Here is a 22,016-nt window from a genome sequence, read left to right on the forward strand (position 1 = left end):
AAAAAGGACTGGACTGCTGCTGAGTGGTCCAAAGTTATGTTCTCTGATGAAAGTAAATTTTGCATTTCCTTTGAAAATCAGGGTCCCAGAGTCTGGAGGAAGAGAGGAGAGGCACACAATCCACATTGCTTGAGGTCCAGTGTAAAGTTTCCACAGTCAGTGATGGTTTGGGGTGCCATGTCATCTGCTGGTGTTGGTCCACTGTGTTTTCTGAGGTCCAAGGTCAACGCAGCCATATACCTGGAAGTTTTAGAGCACTTACAGCGCTTCCTGCTGCTGACCAACTTTATGGAGATGCAGATTTAATTTTCCAACAAGACTTGGCACCTGCACACAGTGCCAAAGCAACCAGTACCTGGTTTAAGGACCATGGTATCCCTATTCTTAATTGGCCAGTAAACTCCATGCAGAAGCGCTGAAGGCCACTATCAGAGAAACCTGGGCTCTCATACACATGAGCAGTGCCACAGATTGATCGACTCCATGCCACGCCGCATTGCTGCAGTAATTCAGGCAAAACGATCCCCAACTAGGTATTGAGTGCTGTACATGCTCATACTTTTCATGTTCATACTTTTCAGTTGGCCAAGATTTCTAAAAAAATCCTTTCTTTGTATTGGTCTTAAGTAATATTCTAATTTTCTGAGATACTGAATTTGGGATTTTCCTTAGTTGACATTTATAATCATCAAAATTAAAAGAAATAAACATTTGAAATATATCAGTCTGTGAGTAATGAATAAATATAATATACAACTTCCACTTTTTGAATAGAATTGGTGAAATAAATCAACTTTTTCATGATATTCTAATTACAACCCCAAATCAGAAAAAGTTGCGACAGTATGGAAAACGCAAATAAAAAAAAGTGATTTCTAAATTTTCTTTCTGTCTGGTCAACTTAATGTCATTTGTAAATATGCATCCTTTCCTGTCATTCAGACCTGCAACACATTTAAAAAAAAGTTGGGTCAGGAGCAATTTAGGGCTAGTAATGAGGTAAAATGTAGGGCTGTAATCTCCCAGTCGATTATTAGTCGATACGTTCTGGCTCGACCAAAATTCAGATTGGTCGATTTTTTGCCGCGTTCATTTCATTAGTTTTGCTGCGTTCATTTAATCAGTTTTGCCGCGCCGCGTTCATTTCATCAGGTGGAAAGCACTAACTGCTAATGGGGGTGTTTTCAGAGCACCCCTGTTTCACAGGTAACAGTCTGCCTTCAGAACACCCCCATTGTTTCCACTTCTTTTGGATTAGCCCAGCCAGCTGGCGAAGAGAAGTCTCTCGCGGGTCCTTTGTTTTTCTTTCCCCGCTGGCTCAAACGCACGCCCATAGCGGTAAACTTGAGGAACGCCCATCAACATACACATGAGGGGCAGTGTCACAACACCGCGCTTAGTGGATCTGTACTGTCAGTTTTGCCGCGTTCATTTCATCAGTTTTGCCGAGCCACATTCATTTCATTAGTTTTGCTGCGTGCATTTCATCAGTTTTGCCGCGCCGCGTTCATTTCATCAGGTGGAAAGCACTATTTGCTAATGGGGGTGTTTCCAGAGCAACCCTGTTTCACAGGTAACAGTCTGCCTTCAGAACACCCCCATTGTTTTCACTTCTTTTGGATTAGCCCAACCCACTGGAGAAGAGAGACAGATTGAAGAAGGCTAGTTTTCTTGTATATTATTTATTTAACCGTGAGAGCGTTTTTTCTGCTCTTGATCTGGCTTGTTTAATAAATATTCCTTTTTTATTAAAGTGGACGTGCCTTTTTGTGTTTAAGAGTAAAAGCTTTAAGTTAATAGTCTATTCGTGTCTCAGTGAAGCTGAGCTCATATGTTCGAGCTGCACAGAGCGGCTGAAATTATACTGTCTGTCAGTTATTATAATACATATGACAAAAACAATTGTCTAAATTATGTTGCATATTCCTCAAAAGTTCTTGTGATGATATGTAGTTGACAACACATAGTACTATATTTTCGGAAGTCATAGGCTATGATATTTCGCAGGTGCACGTGATGCAACTCTGTCAGAGCCGTCAGACTCGTGTCTCAGATTCATTTCAGTGCAAAATAATCAGCTCAAAAACGATTTAATATTCTGCAAATAGCCTACTAGTTTTTTATGTTTATTTATAATTAATTTAGGCAGACAACAAGGCTACCAAGTACTGCGCACAGTGCGCAGCTTATTCATGTAACGTTTTTTTTCCTAACGTCATTTTAGTCGATCTTTAGTCGAAAATTTCAGGACTTCAGTCGACCAAGATTTTCTTTGGTTGATTACAGCCCTAGTAAAATGGTTAAATAATGATGTGATTTGAAACAGGTGATGTCAACAGGTGATTGTAATTATGATTTGTTACAAAAGCAGCATCCAAGAAAGGTCTAATCCTTTAGGAGCAAAGATGGGCCGAGGATCGCCAGTTTGCCAACAAATACGTGAGAAAATTATTGAAATGTTTAAAAACAATGTTCCTCAAAGAAAGATAGGAAGAGATTTGGATATTTCACATTCAACAGTGCATAACATAATTAAAAGATTCAAGGAATCTGGAGGAATTTCAGTGCGTAAAGGACTAGGGCGCAAGCCTAAGCTGAACAACCGTGATCTCCGATCCCTCAGGCGGCACTGCATCAAGAATCGTCATTCATAGGGCTGCACGATTAATCGAAAAAAAATCACGATCTCGATTCAAACATAAATGCGATCTCATTTCTTAATGTTGGCGATTCTCTTCCGTGTATTTCCCTCAGATCATGCTGCGTTCACACGTTATTGGTCACACCAGAGCTTGTCACACTCACACAATAACAAAACACTAACCAATCAATCAATCATAAATCTCCACTTCTCTCCTCTCCCTCATTGGCCACGTTCCGCTGTTACTGACGTGTAACAAGGCGGCAGACCTAAACAACGGAGTCAGATTTCAAAAATGTCTTAATGCCCATTTTGGTGAGTTTTAACGTAAACACAGTCGTAACCAGCTCACAGGAACAGTGTTTGGATCCATGTGTGCGTCATGTCTTAAAGGGACAGAAGTTATTTATTATTCAAACTACAAAAAGACAAACGATCACTTACGAGCACGCATATTCTGAATGCCTTCGGCAGAATTCAAATGAGCCATTTTAATCTAGATTAATCTTGGAATTAATCTAGATTAAAAAAATTAATCTATGCCCACCACTTATATATATAATGCGATTAATCGATTTGACAGCACTACTTACCATATATTTGAGAATCTGAATGTCAAATATTTTACTATATAGTTCAAAAGTTTATGAATATTTGGAATAAGAAAACTTTATCAACATTGTCATATTTTGTGAGGCATCTGAAAACTCTCAGACAGAGGTTGAAATTTATCAGATATGGTTCAATACTTAATTTACCATGTTAGCTAGTTTGCTATTTTACTGTGGACAGAAATGAACATAATTCAGGTGACACTACTTCTAATGTTTTAGACATAAGCAGCAGATAATGTCTATAACTAGTTATCCTGGGTCAAGCTTGGGCTTCTTGAGAATGGATTTGGTAACTGCCAGGTTTTAAGACCTAAAATAGTTATCCAGCTTTTAGTATTTGTACTGTTAAATTCTTGACCAGCACCTGTATTTCATACTCCACCCTGGAAGCACTTTCTATTATGGCATACTGTTTAAGAAATAATAGCAGCTGTAGTGACCGTTGTAAGTCACACAGTCATTCAATTTTTTTAATAAATGTTGCTCCAGTATATACCAGGAGAAAATTGAGTATTTGTTTTTCGCTGGAGCTTGCCAGGACTGTGCAGTTGGTGAAATGTGAATTTGTTGATTTGTATATCAGTAACTGTTACTATCTCTGTTTTGTGTCTTTTTGCTGTAGGCATTGATCGAGGCCTTTATCAGGGACAATGTTACGTTCAGTCTACCCAACAGCTTCAGACATTCAATTCAGCTAGAGCTGTTGCACAAGCTTCAACAAGGGTGAGACATGGCTTGATACTTTTTAGATGCTTAATGGATAATTACATGTGTATTCAGTAGGGGTGTGACGAGACGCTTATCTCACAAGACGAGACACGAGATTGGGTTCACGTGAACGAGACGAGACAAGATTTTCTACATAGTATTTTTAAGAAATCCTCAATGATGAAATACATGACTAGAAAAATTGCTTGCAGGTGCATTTGAAATGTTTTAACTCACAGGGTAGGTACTGTCATGAAAAAAACCTGGAAAAGTCATTGAATTTTAAAGTAGCAATTTCCAGGCCTGGAAAAGTTTTGGAAAAATAAATAAACCAGAAAGTTTTGGAAAAGTAATGGAAATTTGTTAAAAAAAATTTATGTAATAGAATATATGTTTAAGTGGTAATATTGGTTAAACAAACTTTGAAACTTTGTAAACATACTTCATTCCTTCGATCCACCCGACTGCTGCATTCCGTCAGATTTCCTTTTGAAGCATTGAGCATTATAACCAATCACACGCGTTTCTGTCGAGCGTGATTGCCAATCAGAGGCGTCCAGATTAGTCATCGCTGAAACTAAGAGTTTTGTACAGTGCACACTCTCTGACTGAATTCTTACTGAATCTCGTGAATTCTCCTGTCATAAACAACAAAGTGCAGATTTATTTTGCAGTGTCATCTGCTTCCGTGATTTTAACGGGAGTGTTTGTGAGAACGCGTAAACTCGTGCTAGACCCAAGTTATGGACAGCTTCACGATCGGTCGCATTCTTTGCTCCCTTTCTGTATACCGGTAGTTTATTCCGGTTCATATAATTTATCCATCATGCTGGTAAGATCACACACACAAGTCTTCATTTTCTAATGCATAAAAAGCATTAAAATAATTTGTAAATGTTTGTAAGATTGTTTTATCTGTGTAGTCAGAATATGACGTGCAGTTTCCCCAAACACAAAAACATTTAATGTATCTATTAATCGACGAATCATTATTAGCATGAGCATATCAATAACTGACAATGTCTCTGTAAAGAGTTCCTGTTCATTTTATAATTTGAGTAACATTAAACGGTCTGTGTAAATAAACATTTAAGCTATTTCAGATGCAGCTTCTGTTCCACCTTTGCAGGGTAAAAATGGCTTTTGTTAATTATATAATTTTATTGGTAACAGTCTAGTATTCTGATTGATTTAAGTTATTGGTTAAATTTAAGTATTTGACAAATGACAACAGAGGTAATCATTAAAAATTGCACTTATAAATAAATAAAATGCTCTTGGAAATCAATTGCATGGAGCCCCTTAATGGAAAAGTTAATTTCTGACCCTGGCAAGGCAGAAAATCTGGCATTTGCCGTTTGTATATGTGTAAATTGCAGAAATAAAAAAATAAAAAATTCAAATAGGGACGTTATCTTGTTAATGATTGATGGTTTTCCAATGAGATGAATGGTAAATACTAGGAGGCAAAGCCGTTTTAAAATCTTCTTAGTTACCCAATTTTGTATTCCAACAGTTTGTCTCTGGCACTGCCACCTTGTAAAGTTACTGTCAGTGTCACGGAAATATTATTTTCTTATTTGTTGCCCCCCATGGATGTGTGTTAATCCATTGCTAGGGTCAGACAGTATTTTATCTAACCGTTTTACTGGTGTGTCAGCGTTTATTTTGTACCATATAGATTTACGTTAATTAGTTAAAGGGGTGGTGAAACACGATTTCACTTTTCTAACTTTAGCTAGTGTGTAATGTTGCGGTTTGAGCATCAACATCTGCAAAGTTACAACGTTCAAAGTTTAAAGCAAAGGGAGATATTTGCTTTTAACAGGGTTCCCACGCTTCTTGAAAGTACTTGAAAGTCCTTGAATTTCAGACCCATGGATTCAAGGCCTGGAAAGTACTTGAAAACAAACATAGGTCCTTGAAAGTGTTTGAATTAAGCGTGAACTACATTTTGTTAGAGTAGCATGGTGCTATTACAAAAATTGGCCTTTATGCGCTGCCAAAGCCATAAAAACAGCGCTACTGATTGGGGAGGAATCGGGAAAAACCTGAAAAAATGCTCTGTGAGCGGATGGATCGTGATCACATGCAAGTAGCTCTGCATAATGAGCACAATAACGTGGAGCTTTTGGTGTCAGGGAAGTGCAAATTCAGTGATGCTTGGCTCAGGGTTGAGCTACATAAAAATTGGTTTATCAAAGTTCCAATGAATAACGGTTAATAAAGTAGTTTATCAGCGCAGCGCTCTTTTGTTTACAGAGGTTACCGGGGAAACCAATATATTTCTGCTGTTCCATAAGCGCCATCTACTGTCAAAGAGTGAAATTGCATTATCAGCGCGTCAGTTGGTTTGTTCAGACTAATGCATATTAACCTATATTTTTACACAGCTTACACACAGTTGTAAATGTTAACTGGTGGATTGATGAGAAGCTAATGTGCTTTTAAAAAATGTAGAATAATAATATATCTAGAATATTAAAGGTCCCATGGCATGACATTTTCATTTTATGAGTTTTTTTCAACATTAATATGAGTTCCCCTAGCCTGAATATTGTCCCCAAGTGGATAGAAATGCTGTTGATCGGTGTAAAACCGAGTTCTGGCTTTCTTTCTCTGCCTTTGAGAAAATGACAGGCCAGACTAGCCAATCCTGGCATCTCCTGTTTTGACGCCAAAACAGGAACGGTTACCTCCCTTTCCTCCACCCAGAGAATCTGGCACGCCCATGCAAGCGCTCGAGAGATCATGGCTTGTGAACGAGTGAACGCTGGCAGTTTCTCAGTGTTTGGATGTACAAATGAAAACGGCAGTCTTTTTTCAGTTCCTTCTGATCTGTGATCAGTGATTTCTTATGTGTAGCTAATTATTTATTATTCGTGCACACGCAGCGGCTTTTCACTCTCACGACAGAACGGTGTTTTCGTGTTTTCTATCTTGCGAGTCAGTGTTTTTGTACGTCCTCGTCGCGTCTATCAGTAATAGAATATGCATACAGTCGTTTCTGCTCAACATCAGCAGTCTCACATCTTTAGAGATGAACCTCAAGCACGGCGAAGCTCGGGCTGCACTGATCGGTTGGCCTTCAACATCACCGACCCCCAGTACTGCATCTGGCCCACAGCGGAGGCACCAAACGCGGCGTGAGATTAAGCAGACGGGGGGTAAGCGTGAGGGTTTCCGGGCTAGGCTAGCCAGATATCCCCACAATAAACTGGATTACATTCGATTACTGCTGTTGTGTCTTTGTTTGCGCTGTGTACTCAATGCGTCACTGACGCTTTTCATATGATTGGAACATATCTAAAAATAATGCTATAATCAACACTTACTCGTAACTCGTTCATCTCGACAGCTGTAATGGTACATTGCATGTGTTACAAAGTTGGTAGAATAATGATGAAGACGGACTCGGCGTGACTGGGACTCGTGTTTATTCAGAACTCTCAGATACAAACACAATAAACTTATGCTGACAGCTCTCTCATAACTCAGTAGTTACTATAAATAACTTTGTTAGCAATCGCTCCGTTTCTGGTTTAGTGATGTCCGGTTCGCGAACTAATCATTCTTTTGAACTGGTTCTTTTTAGTGAACCGAATCAGTTCACCAAATCGGACTGAATCGTTCTAAACGGTTCGCGTTGTAACAGTTTTGAGAAGCTGTTTCATGTCATGTGATGTAATGCTCCTCCCCACCTCAAGGGGGATCTAGGGAGGTTTCTGAAGGACAGGTTATCCTTTTAAGAGGGACAAGTAAGACTGTTTTGGAGAGGTATTGGCATGGCTTTGAGTGTTTGCTCAACTTTGTGATGCATGGGTCCCTGTATTGAGGAACCTCTTTGGTTCTACAGCTCAGTAGGGTTTTCTTTTGGCCTCATTCGTCAAGCAAGGACTCTTCATCTGGACTATATGGTTTTCTTCCACACCTTGGATTATTTGGACTGACGTTTGGTTATAGTTTGGGACACTGTATGTTGAACTTTTGTGGACTTCCATTGAACTGTCGGGATGGGGTAAGATGCACACTTCTTACCTGACTAGGTGGGAGTTGTGAGAAATGGACTTTATTTCTGAGTGAACTCTACATGTTGTGGTTTGGCTGAAATGCTCTAACAAGATGTGAATTTTGAATTTCCATTTCTTTGAATGTATGTTTGGTGATATTGTTGCTGTTTGGGATATTTACTCTTTAAACCTTTAAATATATTCTTCTCTGCTCTGGGATAAACGGATCTCCCTCATTTATATATGTGACAAAATGAGAGTGTTACATAAATGGCGCCCGAACAGGGACCATCTGTAACAGAGTATGAGCAAGGTATGTTGGGTAATTGATATCTGCAATTGTGAGAGTTTGCAAATGATTTATAATCCTTGTCCATTTTCCACTTGTCTGAGATTAAAATTATGGATGCATCTCAGGCCCAGGCTGATGTGGGCACGGACCCAGACTTCACTGCTGAACCCTTCACAACTCACAGAGAACCAATTCAGGAGCTAATACGCTCTCTTAGTGGTTTGTACTTGGGAGTCTGTAGAGGAGGCAGCAGACCCGGACGAGGATGATGGTTTGAATGTTTTACCACCACCTCCACCGATACAGGAAGAAGAGGACGAAAGTCTCATCAGTCTCACCATTGCAACCAAGGTAAATCAGTTGAGTATGAGAATTGACAAGATGGAGAAAGACAATGTGGAGTGTGCTAGAAGAGTGGAGCAAGACATTCAAAATCACCTTCAACGTCATGACCATTGTCTTAAAACTCCAGAGGGACAGGTTAGGGAGATAACCAAACAGATGACAACTCAAGCCCAGGTGGTTGCTCAGAATCAGCGAAATCTTGAGGAAAAGCTTACAGATATAATTGAAAGGCGCTGTAACCGTTTGAAGCAAGTCTTGGAAGGACAGATGCAAGACATGGGTAAGGCCATGATGGATTGCTTAAAGAGAAGAGATCATCAGCTCAAGTCTATGATAAGTTCTGCCCCGAATGCTGTGTCTACTCTTATAGCTTCACATGCCTTCACAATGTCATTTCCGGTTGGTCAGACAACATCTACATCTCACACAATTCCTTATAAGGCAGCAGTCAAACTAGAGTTCCCTGTATTTGGACGCACAGAAGGTGAAGATCCACTAACATACCTGGAAAGGTGTGCAGAGTACTTGGCAGTGCGACCAATGAGTGATGGCGAGATATTGGCAATACTTCCATCAGTATTGATGCACACTGCTAAAGACTGGTGGATGGCGGAGAGGATCCATGTCAACACGTGGAATCAATTCAAGGCTGTATTCCTTCGTTCCTTTCTAGCGGATGACCATGAGGTGGAAGCTGAGAGGAAAATGAGAGGGAAAGCAAGGGATAGGTGAAAGCATTTGGACATTTGCTTTTCAATTTAGAGCTATGTGTCTGAGACTGAGGCCATCTATGACTGAAAGGGAAATACTTCAAGCCACATTAAGGAACTGTAATCCTCGAGTTGCTAGCATTCTGAGAAGCACAGCTACGACCTTTGATGAGCTGGTACGCGTTGGAACTTTAGTGGAACGAGACCTGGCAGAAGAAAGAGTCTACTGGAAGCAACGTAACGCTGAGCAAGCCAGCAGAAAAGTAGAGTATGACAGATCAGGTAAAGGCAAAGGTGGAAGCCATAACATTGCCATACTATCAGAAAATAACATCAAGCTGTTAACCTTTCCTGTAGTATTGCAGAAACATCCATGTGATGCTGTCATAGACACTGGTAGCTCATATTCGTTGATTCAAGAGTCCTTGTGGAGGAAATGGAAGGATGATGCTGAGACCTGGAAATCCAGCAGAGGACTGTCGTTTGCTCTTGCCAATGGTCAAGTGCAACGAGCCCTAGGGGAAGTCAGTTGGGAATGTACATTGCAAGATAACACACATCCAGTGCGGCTGTTCATTATGAGGAATCAAGATCTATCATTTCCACTCATTCTTGGTCTTGATTTCCTTGTGTCAGTTGGCTTAAAACTTGACTTCAACAGTTCTTCTTATTCATTTCCTGGACAGGAGACACCACAATCGTTTTCTTGCTATCTACAACCTGCCAGTATTAACATTCACTGTGCGTTATCAACTATACAAGTGTCAGAAAATACCATAACCATCATTAAGGACTTGGTGAGTCAAGCTGATATTTCACATAGCGAGAAGAGACAACTGGAAGGTATTTTATTGAACTGGCCTACTGTATGTACCGATGACCTAGGACAAACCTCTGTTATCAAACATTGTGACTACGGATTCCATCCCGGTAAGGAAAAGACCATACCCTGTACCAATCAACAAGCAAAAGTTAATTGATGAGGAGATTGAGTCGATGTTGAACAAGGGCATAATAAGGCCGTCTACTTCACCATGGGCAGCTCCTGTAGTCTTAGTACCGAAGAAAGATGGGAGTGTTCGTTTTTGTGTAGATTATCGGCCCTTGAATGCCAAAACTCCATTAGACGGATTTCCAATGCCGCAGATACAAGACATCTTGGAGTCGATGTACGGAGCCTCAGTATTCAGCACCTTAGATCTTAGGAGTGGATACTGGCAAGTTATGATGGATGACTGCAGCATCCAAAAGACTGCTTTCATTACCAAAAACAACCAATATGAGTTAATTCGCCTTCCCTTTGGGCTGAAGAATGCGGGAGCTACCTTCCAAAGACTGATGAACAGAATATTGAAGGATTTGCTTGGTAAATGTTGCTTCGTGTATATTGACGACATTGTGGTGTATTCGAAAGATGTCCAACAACATATCAAGGATCTTAAGGCAGTGTTCTGTGAGATGGAAGCAGGTGGGTTGACCTTAAACCTAAAGAAGTGTAACCTCTGTAAAAAGTCATTGTCCTTTTTAGGACATGTGATTTCTGAAGAAGGGATCAAAACAGAAGGGATCAAGATTGAAGCCGTGAAGAACTTTCCCACACCAAGGAACCTAAAGGAAATTCAGCCCTTCCTCTGCCTTGCTGGATGGTATCATCGGTTCATTTCACGTTTTTCAGAGCTCGCTGCTCCTTTACATGCTCTCAAGCGAAAGGATATGCGGTGGAATTGGACTGATGAGTGCCAAAATGCTTTTGAGAAACTGAAGGATGCTTTGGAAGAGGCCCCAGTTCTTGTGCCACCAGATCCTTGCAAACCATTTAAAGTACAGACTGACGCATGCAACATCGGTTTGGGGGCTGTTCTGACCCAAGAATCATACCAAGGTGAACGTGTCATTTGCCTATGCATCACGACTACTTCATGGAGCGGAGAGATCATATTCTGTATCGGAGAAGGAATGTCTTGCTGTGGTATGGGCGGTGGAAAAATGGCAGAAGTATCTGGAAGGAAGACAGTTCCAAATTCTTACAGATCATGCAGCACTTGTTTGGGTATTTAACCATCCTCGACCTACTTCAAAACTCATGAGATGGGCCATCCGGCTTCAGGGTCTTGACTTCACTGTGCAATACAGGAAAGGCCAGTGCAATGTTGTTCCTGACTCATTATCCCGTGCCCTACCTGAAGAGGATCTCCCGAGTCCAATTGCAATATGTCATGCACAGGATGTGGGTAAGGATTTGCCAGTGGACTGGGAAGAATTAGGACGATTCCAGAAGGGTGACCAAGCACTGCAAGACCTGTGGGACAATGTAAAACATCCTCCACAAAACCCAGATCATATTCACTATGTTGTACAGAATCAGTTTTTGTTCCGATGCATTCCTGACTCGCTGAATGGCAGTAGATTGCAAGTGGTTATTCCCACAAATCTTCGTCAGAAATTCCTTGAATTCCATGATAACCCACTGAGCGGACATTTGGGCCGGATGAAAACGTTATGTCGGTTGCTCGATGTGGTATATTGGCCAGAAATTCGACGGGACGTTTGGAATCACTGCAAGCAATGTCAGGTTTGCCAGCAGTACAAGCCGCGGATATCCAAGCTATCTGGACAACTACAGTCGACACCCATCAAGGAACCTGGATAGATGTTGGGCTTGGATCTCATGGGCCCATTTCCTAAAAGCACAAAATTGAATGAGTATCTGTTGGTTATCGTGGATTATTGCAGTAAGTGGGTGGAGGTGTTCCCATTACGCTCAGCGAAGACTCATGTGATGGCAGACATTCTTGTCCCTGTCCCTGTATTGAGGAACCTCTTTGGTTCTACAGCTCAGTAGGGTTTTCTTTTGGCCTCATTCGTCAAGCAAGGACGCTTCATCTGGACTATATGGTTTTCTTCCACACCTTGGATTATTTGGACTGACGTTTGGTTATAGTTTGGGACACTGTATGTTGAACTTTTGTGGACTTCCATTGAACTGTCGGGATGGGGTAAGATGCACACTTCTTACCTGACTAGGTGGGAGTTGTGAGAAATGGACTTTATTTCTGAGTGAACTCTACATGTTGTGGTTTAGCTGAAATGCTCTAACAAGATGTGAATTTTGAATTTCCATTTCTTTGAATGTATGTTTGGTGATATTGTTGCTGTTTGGGATATTTACTCTTTAAACCTTTAAATATATTCTTCTCTGCTCTGGGATAAACGGATCTCCCTCATTTATATATGTGACAAAATGAGAGTATTACAGCGTCTCGAGTCAGCGCTGATCCATAATTTACTAAAGTTACTAACTTTCTGACATGAGTGACAGTCCCTCCGACTAGAAATAAACTAATAACCTGAAGTATATTCTAGTAACTACAACAGTTCACTGAACTGAGACATGCTGAGAACTGATGTGAAGTGAACTCAGGTCCATCCGTCTCTCTGGCAGCAGCTCATGCCTGCTCGTGCCTCGTAGACCTCGTTAAACCACGCCCCCTCCGCTCATTTCAAATGCAAAGATGTCAGCCAATCACAACAGTGGCCGTTTTTTACTGAAGTCTCACAGCAGACATGCCTCTTGAAACAGGGCATTCAGCCACAGGGCAAACAGCAGTATAGAAAAAATTGACATTTTATGATGTAAAAATCATACTAACAATCTACACCTCAGGAAACATTATAAAATAATAGAAAAATGCCATGCAATGGGACCTTTAAAGAAAAAAAATTCTAAGGACTACAGCAAACGGCCAGTAGGGACTACAGACATTCCTCCAGGGTTGTTGACATCACCAGTCCCAATATTTACATAAACCCCTCTATTAAATAAGGGGGGGCGAGGCCAAAATTCGTCTGTATTTGCAATACACGAGCCGCGGTTCAGCTGCGCGAGACAAACGCTGCCAGTGTGACTGCACAACAGGCGCGCGCGGCTCCCGCTGCACATTTCACGGAGGAAAGCTTCCACAATCTTCGCGAGTTCAATGCAGGATTCGTACAACGGGTTGTCCTGAAAGATGGATTTAAAAACAGAAGCTGTTTACGGGCCATAACCTGTAAGTATGATTTATTTTTCGTCGATGTGTTTTCCTCGTATTGTTAATTGAATGTTGTAGCAAGGAAGTAAACAAATGACAACACTGTTTGGCTCTGCAAACCAGTTTGTTAAATGCTCATTCATACTTAACGTTATCCGACAAACACCTAACGTTGCAAACTTTTTTTAAACCTCAACAGCGAACTTGGAATTAGTGTAAATTATTCTTTGATTAGAGCTTTTATGTATTGTTTATCTACATGCATGCTAATCTAAACATGGTTCTGTGTTTGATTTCGATACTATAGTAAAGCCAATGTTTAGTGTTCATTTTGGGTTAATAGTTCTTGAGACAGATATTTGGCTATAATCGTTCCAAAAATACAAAAGTAACGATGCCATTCAGTAGCGATCACTATAGATCCGCAGTCTTTACTCTTGAGGACTGAACAGGTTCTGCTTGATCATCTTCACTAAAATGTTCTGGGTCCGATTCGGGCTCAAATTGGTATGGTTTTATAGGCGCCATTACCACAGTCTACCGGTAAAGATAAGGGGCGTGACGTTTCTGAAAAACGTGCACTAGGCGGTTAGCGAATCACAACACACTGGGCCAGCTAACCAATCTGAGCCCATTGCATATTTTTGAGGGACCTGCTTCATAGAACCCGGAAACTCTCAGACCGTTTTTACATGGAGGGACAGAGCAGTGTAGAATAAAAGTAAAATATATAGGAAAATTAATGCAATTTTTTAAAAACGAAGCATGAACTCATGTTACAGTGCACCCCACAAACACAATCAAGCCTTCGAAAGAATGTGTTTTACCACCCCTTTAAGATGGATTTTTCTTATTTTGCATATATACACAGACTTTCATGGAAGGTTAGGTCCTGTATATTTTCTTAAAAGTCATGGAAATTTATTGGTAGAAATGTGTATGAACCCTGAACTCCTCATCTTGTAATTAATGTCATTTCAGCTCTACTTTCATCATATGCAGTAAAAGACAACAAGCACTGTAAAGGTTTTGCCAAAAACTCAACTGACTGTCTTTCCTGTATGATTGTCTCTTCAGACCTTAGAACTGCAGATGAGCTTCTTTTTACCTCCAAACTGAACTCCTTCCCACAAATTGATCATAGATATTAAGTGCAAACAATAACCATAATACCATAATCAAAGTACTCAATATTCAAAGTGTAAATAGAGATCACATTTTTCTTCAAGCATGATACAGACCTAAGAGATGGTTACAACAAGAGAGAGCTTTTATTTTGGGAGATATTCGTGTGCCTCAGGGAGCCGTTTTCAAACAGCGGTAACTAGAGCTGGGTAAAAAAATATTGATTTCTCGATTATAATCGATTTTCATTTTTACGAACCGATATCGATTCTTAAATCCCAAGAATCAATTAGTCATCCTGTTTTCAGTTGATGAATGAACAGAGCAATGTAGCGCTCCTCCCATCCAATAAATCACAATAATCTTTGTGCTTTATTACTATTGATATGAAACAAAGTCTCAGATTTAAAATTACATCCATTTTATAACAGAATTCAAAAACATAAGTACCATTTTGGCGCTGTGGCGTGAGATTCTCTGGCTCAGCTCAGCTCAAGAGAACCAGCAGCGCTGAGCAAACATGAACTGATCTTCTCTTCCGCATTAATACTAGTTACAGCGCAAAATAAACATTAATGAGCATCTGAAAGTGTGTTAAAAGATAGAGTAGGCTACAGCTTACCGAAATCCATATGATGTCACATGGAATCGCTCAGTGTTTCAACCATAGTGTCAATAAAACAGCTTGTAAACAATGTCATGAAACCATTTGCTTCAGATAAAACATATCCAGTGTCCATAAACTAGTTTGTCGGCTAGAAAAATTTACTCTAGAGGAGCATTTTGCTAAATATAGGCACCATATTATTCATTATAACCTTTAATGTTTTTCAATATTTAATATATGTTTGAATAAATCTGGCAAGTTTTTTTATGACAGCCACCACCTTTTAAATTGTAGTTTGTCAAAAAACGAATTGGAGTAGAAAAGATTATGTAATTAAAGTTAGTATTATAACTTTATTATTATAAAAACAAACATCATTGAGTGTAATTTAAGTTTTTGTATACAAATCAGTTAATTTTTACCTTCAATAGTAGGCTAATGTAGCCTATAGGCTACAACTGACTCCCATAGTTTACAGCATTAGTTAAGAGATTTGTTTTCCTTGAGAAAATTTACCATGTATTGATATAGATTAAAATTGATTGATATTGAATCGAAATGAATCCAAATCGAATTGCAAGCTTGTGAATCGAAATCGAATCGAATTGTGAATTTTGTGTCAATACCCAGCCCTAGCTGTAACGTATTGAAATTGCGCTTGAATGCGCTCTCCCGTTTATTTTCACTTTCAATATCGTGATTGTGCGTACTCTGTGAATAGGGAGCGGTGGTGCTGAATGCGCATTTTAAAATATAAGTCGGACTCTTCTGCTGCGCAAAGAATCCTCCGCCACGGTCCAGTCCACGAACATGTAACACTCGTAACACACGCTCAATGCGAGCACTTCACTAATGCGTAACACGCACTCATAACACACGCTCAATGTCTTCTCAATACGTGATCAGTGCTGCGCACTATGTACGACTCTAACAGCTCGTGTTGGATGAGCTGATGGAATTGAAGCAACTGTTATCCACCTGAATTAAGATGTTTTTATTTCTATAAAAAGCAAAACTAGAGTGGAGGCGTAATGTAAACGTAGCGTTGGCATATTCTATCCTAACTTTACCCTCACACTCCGTCATGACAATATGACATGAGACAGCTTTTCAACTCGACGAGAAGTCTCGTCACAGTTTAGTCTTCCGAGATCTCGTCACACCCCTAGTATTCAGGGTTCAAAATGACTCTCTGGACAGCATCTGAGACTGTCAGTCACTACTGAAATGTTAAGAACCTCATATTTCAGCTTGCATAAATAAGCATAGAATGCGTCAAGTACTTACAATGAAAGCTTGTCAAGCAAGAAAACAACCCTGCGAATGATACTGTTTTGAGAAAATGACAGTACAGTATAATAGAGTATAATTCATTTTTTAAACCAGATATTACATTTATACAAAAAGTTTATACAAAATTCTTATTTCATAAAAAAAAACCCATAGAAATTATATTCAACTTGTTTATATGTATATACAGGTCTTGACATTGACACTTGTCAACCCGCCATATGCGGGTGGATTTCAGCAGTGGCGTGTAACAGTCACTCACACTAGCCCATTTTGGCAGGTTTTTAGAATGAAGCATGATGCTTTACATTTTTTACATGTGTGCAGGTTATGCATTTCTTCCAATTTCTCAGAGCGGCTTTGTTCACTGTAAATGCTTCTCTACACAAACTTTGCATGTGCTGTTTGATTGGACCTCCAATAACAATCATTAAGGAATGCATATACAGTCTGATGTGCTTTGTTTCATAGCAAAGTGTTGCACTACTATCATTTACATGTGTGAAGTGCGTTTCAGCAGCTTGGTTAACAAACTCCATCTCTGCATATGCAAATTTTGGGTTGCTTATAATGTTCACCTGGGAACACAACTTGCACCATTTCACCATATTTGTAAAGTAAATCGTTTATAAACCTACGCCCACACAGGAGAATACATCAGTATGTTTCTAAATACCGGTATGCAAATTGTTGTTCATCGTGATTTCAAAATAAAAGTGTAAACCCGTGCTCTGAGTTTTCATGTCCACATGTTCTTGTTCAAGAAATTATAGTGGCTGTAGCATTTCTATCATAAAGTGGTCAAATATTAAAGATTTAGTGGGCATTTGAATGTTGTTTGATAATTTTTATTTATTTTATTATCCGACTACTCTTTTAATTGTCAAAATAATCGACTGATTGCTTAAATAATCATTAGTGGCAGCCCTAGATTAAATGCATCTGCATTGTTTTGCATTTTGTGACTTTCAGTCGAATAGAAGACAATTTTAAAACTTTTATTTTATATATAAACTTTTATTTTATATATCAACTTTTATTTAATATTTTATGTATCAACTTATTTTATATTTTATATATCAACTTTTATTTTGGATGCGATTAATCTCTATTGATTTTCTGAAGAACAGTGGGTGGTTTAACTGTTCAACTATTTAGGACAAACAAGGGACTCATGAACAACTGTCACAAAAACGAAAAAAATAAAAAAATCATCATGAATCGGGTAACGACACCGTATTAAGAATCAAGCATACGGTATGTAAACTTTTGAATGGGGCCGTTTTTACACCGTTCAACATTCCAAAACCCTGGGTTTATGTTCTTATTTGCATATATGCGATGTCAGTGTCATAGATTAGACTGCAGCACATTACCTGTTTACATAAAGGCTCTAGCAATTGAGCATCCTTGTATTATATATTGCAGACTGCACTGTCATGTTTTTCCTGATTATATTTTTCGAACTACAAAGGTTAAAATTATAACACTTCAATTAAAACATTTTGTTCACCATTTGACATTTTCCCCCTCAAATGCCAGGGTTAAGCGCAGTGTGAAAAGCCCTCTAGATAATTAGTCCCACCTAAAAAATCAAATACCCATTTAAAAAAAAAAAAAAAAATGTATTGAAGAATTTGTGTAAAAGCTTCGTTTTTATTTATAAACTCACCTTGAATGTCTTGCCCCATAGATTTTTATAATAAGTGGTTTATAATAAATACAATTTGTTTGTTGAGGCAAGCCAACATATGGTAAATTACATGCCACAAGGTTAGCGCTTGTTGTATTTAAGCCGAAAATATTCCTTTAATGTGTGTTTGTTTATGTGACAGGGACAGGGCTCTGGAGGAAGTATGTCATAAACTGTGTGTGTGTAATGCAGTAAGAGATGCATTGGAGGGTGGTGTCCCTTGTGTGTCCTTCCATCAGCTGCTTCTCAAACCCAGCAAAAACACCATCAGCTTTCTGCTGGAGGTATAAACCCTGCTGTATCACTGAATCATACACATTGCATACTCCATTCTCTTATTTACTCTTAACTATGTTCTCACCCTAAACTGATCTAGTTCACATGGTCTTTTGTTGAAATGAAATGCTCTTTTACGCTCCGTACTCTCATCTCATGTGTTTAGGTGTGTTCAAGGTCATTGGATAAGGAGCACCTGTCAGAGATGAGCAAGAGGAAAATGGCTCTTTTTATCAAGTGAGCACTTTACAGTTTCAATAACTATTTTCATCTAGCCAGACTTTTGACAATACATTTTCAAATGCTTTTTCTACATTTTGTTTGCTTTCACATGCTTTTTAAGGCTGGATTTGTTTAAAGTGGATTCTACCACAATACAACATGACATCATGATTTTGCGTAAACCTACACGCCACTTTCTAAAGCCAAATGGTGTGTTATCTGTACGCATTTTGAGCTATCCGCGTGTATGTCTACGGCGTGTCATTCCGCGTGTATGTGTACGCCGAAACGAACCATCATCTCCGCGTGTATATCTACGGCGTGTGATTCCGCGTGTATGTCTACGCCGTGTGATTCCGTGTGAATGTAAATGGATTTATAAACATACTAAATAGTTTTTTTGAAAATATAAAAATGCAGAATGTTTCTTGTGATGGGTAGGTTTAGGGGGAGGGGCAGTGTGTGTGTGTGTGTGTGTTGGGTAGGTTTTAGGGGTAGGGGCAGTGTAGGGTGATAGAATGAAACGGCGTTGATAAACACGATAAAAAGCGATTATGCGTCTTGATAGCACGCCAAAATGGCATAGCGAATTGGCGCGTCATACATACGCCATTTCATGAGATCAGTCTGCACAATAAGACTTTTTTTTCCTCAATATTGAAGTATAAATATTACTATTAGGGGTCCACCGAAATTTCGGCCGCCGAAAATGTTCAGCCGAAAATGGCATTATCGGTTTCGGCCCGAAATAAAAAAACCAGCCGAAAACGTAAACCGAAAATGAATGTCACCCGCCCCTCCCATCCGTGCGCAAGCGCTTAGGTTTCACTCACGGTCGAGCTGTTATCACGTGACGCGTCTGCCTATCAAAGATTAAGCATTTCAGCGGTATAAGAACATAGAGACGTATCTAACGTTAGCTGAACTACCCATTGCCAGAAGCGACAATCCCCTTGACTACTGGCGCGCGAACGAAGGCCGCTTTCCATTGCTTGCGCGGATTGCACGCAGGTATTTATCTGCCCCAAGCAGTGTTGCCAAGTCCGCGGTTTTCCCGCGGGATGTTTTTCCATGTCTGCGGGTTGAAGCGACCCCAATTATGTGATATTTAGACCCAGGAATGCGGATAATTGTGGATCTTTTTTTTTTGCACAACTGTTAAACTATTTTATTTGATGGAACATAAAACTTGAAGAATAATATTATTTGGTATTATTATTTATATTTATTGTTAAAAATATTTTAGGTTTTGTTATGTAACTTAATAAAAGTTTGATTATTCTATTGGTTCGTGATTTTTTTTCATTTTCATTTCAGATCCATTAAATTCAAGCTATATATATATATATATATATATATATATATATATATATATATATATATATATATATATATATATATATATATATATATATATATATATATATATATATATATATATATATATATATATATATATATATATATATATATATATATATATATATATATATATATATATATATATATATATATATATATATATATATATATATATAATTAGTATACGTTTTTAAAAGAAGCCATTTTCGGCTTCAGTTTTGGTTTCGGCCCAGAATTTTCATTTCGGTGCATCACTAATTACTATATTATACTTTTGTTTTTTGCCATTTTTTTAAAAACATCTTTTAGTCTTCAATACTATGTTTTTAAATTGTCCCATTGTATAACAACTACTCAAATATTCCATGACCTCTCTGTTAATTTGAGCTCTGAGCTTGCCTGTTTTTCAGAGATTTTAGATTTTCTTTCTTGTTTTCATTGTAGGACTGTTTGTGACCGGTTGGAGGATATTTCTCTGGCCTTCATGGTGTCATCTCATAAACTCTTCAATGAACTTCAAGATGAGGAGAAGATCCTGATAGAGCAGATGAGGAAGAGCTCAGCCACAGTCAACCTCAGTGCCAAACCACTGCCCTCATTCTACGATATACCTGGTACATCCTGATGGGCAGACATTTAATTGTGACAATATATCAATAATTTTATGATATGAATAGCTGTGCTTGCTTTTGGTTGCGGTGTGCTATTTATATCTTGTTCTCAGCAGTGTCTGCCAGTGTGAATATCAGCCAGCTTGAACAGCAGCTCATTCTGTCATTGGATGCTCGACATATCCGACAAATCCTCATTGAGCTGCATGGGATCGCAGAACGACCCTTCTGGAGGGTTAACAGTAAGGTTGGGAAAGACTTCAAATCAACTAACTTATGAACTGATTCGCAATATAAATTTTAACCAAACATGCTTGTCAGAAAACATTTTTTTTTTTTAAATAATACATTCGAATTGTTGACACTTGTGATTTAACTTTTTTTTTATTATTATAAATGTTTTATTCCAATTTAGTTTACAAATGTAATTGTTGTTTTTTTCTGTAGTGGGAGGTTCCTGTTGACTATGTAAATGTCATACTAGCAATAAAAGAAAACCTGACACGAGACCTGGTGTTCATCCTCTTGGCCAAAGGTCTACACTGCATCAGTATAAAGGTGTGTATCTGTACAAGAATCACATTAACACCATTCAGTATGTTTACATGCACACCAGAAAGCCAGCTTCTTAACCCTTGTGCGTACATTTTAAAAAGACGCTCCAAGGTCCTTAGAAGACAATGTCAGTGTCAGAACACTGTTATAAGAATTTGTAGTTTGAGAGCACAGACTTAAAGGGATAGTTCAGTCATCATTTTCTCACCCTCAAGTTTTTCCAAACCTGTATGTTTTTTTCTTCTTCTTCTGCTTAACACAAAGGAAGATATTTGGAAGAATGTTTGTAACAAGCAGATCTCGGCAGCCATTGACTACCATAGTATTTTACACCCTGCTATGGTAGTCAATGGCTGCCGAGATCTGCTTGGTTACAAACATTCTTCCAAATATCTTCCTTTGTGAACTATCCCTTTAAGTTTGGTATCATTTTAAAGAAGACCCTTGGCAGATTATTGTTGAAGTAAAAAAGGTTATAGAGGTTTTTATTTTATTAAAATAAAACAGTGTTCACGTGAGCAGCTCATGACTGGGATCTCAGAGGCTCTGCTCAGAATGCTGCGCTTGATCAATGCGTGCAGTGCCGCCACTCCCGCACCCAAGCGCTGCGCATAGGGGAGCGGCGCACAAGTTCTGAGGAGGGCACTGTCAAATTATTTGTGAATAACTACATTAGGCATATTGCTTGATTTATAGGTTTTAAGTCTTTGAGTTCAGTTCAGTCTAGAATGTTTCAGTCGTTAAGCGAGTCCCCGGCTTAAGACGTGTGATTAAGACCACACTAAGAAAACCCCATTATATTCAGTAGAACATTTTGTTGTTTTGTGATCATGTTTGTTAGCCCAGGACATTTTACAAATCCAGACCAGACGATGTTCTACGGCCATGTCCGGAATAAAGAGTAGCCTATCCATGTCATACAGT

General features: G+C 39.0%; 1 protein-coding gene across 4 annotated transcripts in view; it reads left to right on the plus strand.

Moving 5' to 3' along the window:
* Positions 1-22,016, plus strand: part of ints8 (integrator complex subunit 8) — a 145,042-nt gene that overhangs the window by 50,386 nt on the left and 72,640 nt on the right. For 2 of the 4 annotated variants that reach the window (XM_079829354.1, XM_079829356.1), the window contains exons 10-15: positions 3,878-3,978; positions 18,209-18,350; positions 18,509-18,579; positions 20,371-20,540; positions 20,651-20,784; positions 20,985-21,095. In XM_079829354.1, the coding sequence (XP_079685480.1) occupies positions 3,878-3,978; positions 18,209-18,350; positions 18,509-18,579; positions 20,371-20,540; positions 20,651-20,784; positions 20,985-21,095 (729 nt within the window). The remainder of the gene's footprint in view (positions 1-3,877; positions 3,979-18,208; positions 18,351-18,508; positions 18,580-20,370; positions 20,541-20,650; positions 20,785-20,984; positions 21,096-22,016) is intronic. The other 2 variants (XM_079829355.1, XM_079829357.1) reach the window with 1 other exon arrangement.

The sequence above is a fragment of the Gobio gobio genome (genome assembly GCF_949357685.1).
Source record: "Gobio gobio genome assembly, chromosome: 11".
NCBI classification, from domain to species: domain Eukaryota; kingdom Metazoa; phylum Chordata; class Actinopteri; order Cypriniformes; family Gobionidae; genus Gobio; species Gobio gobio.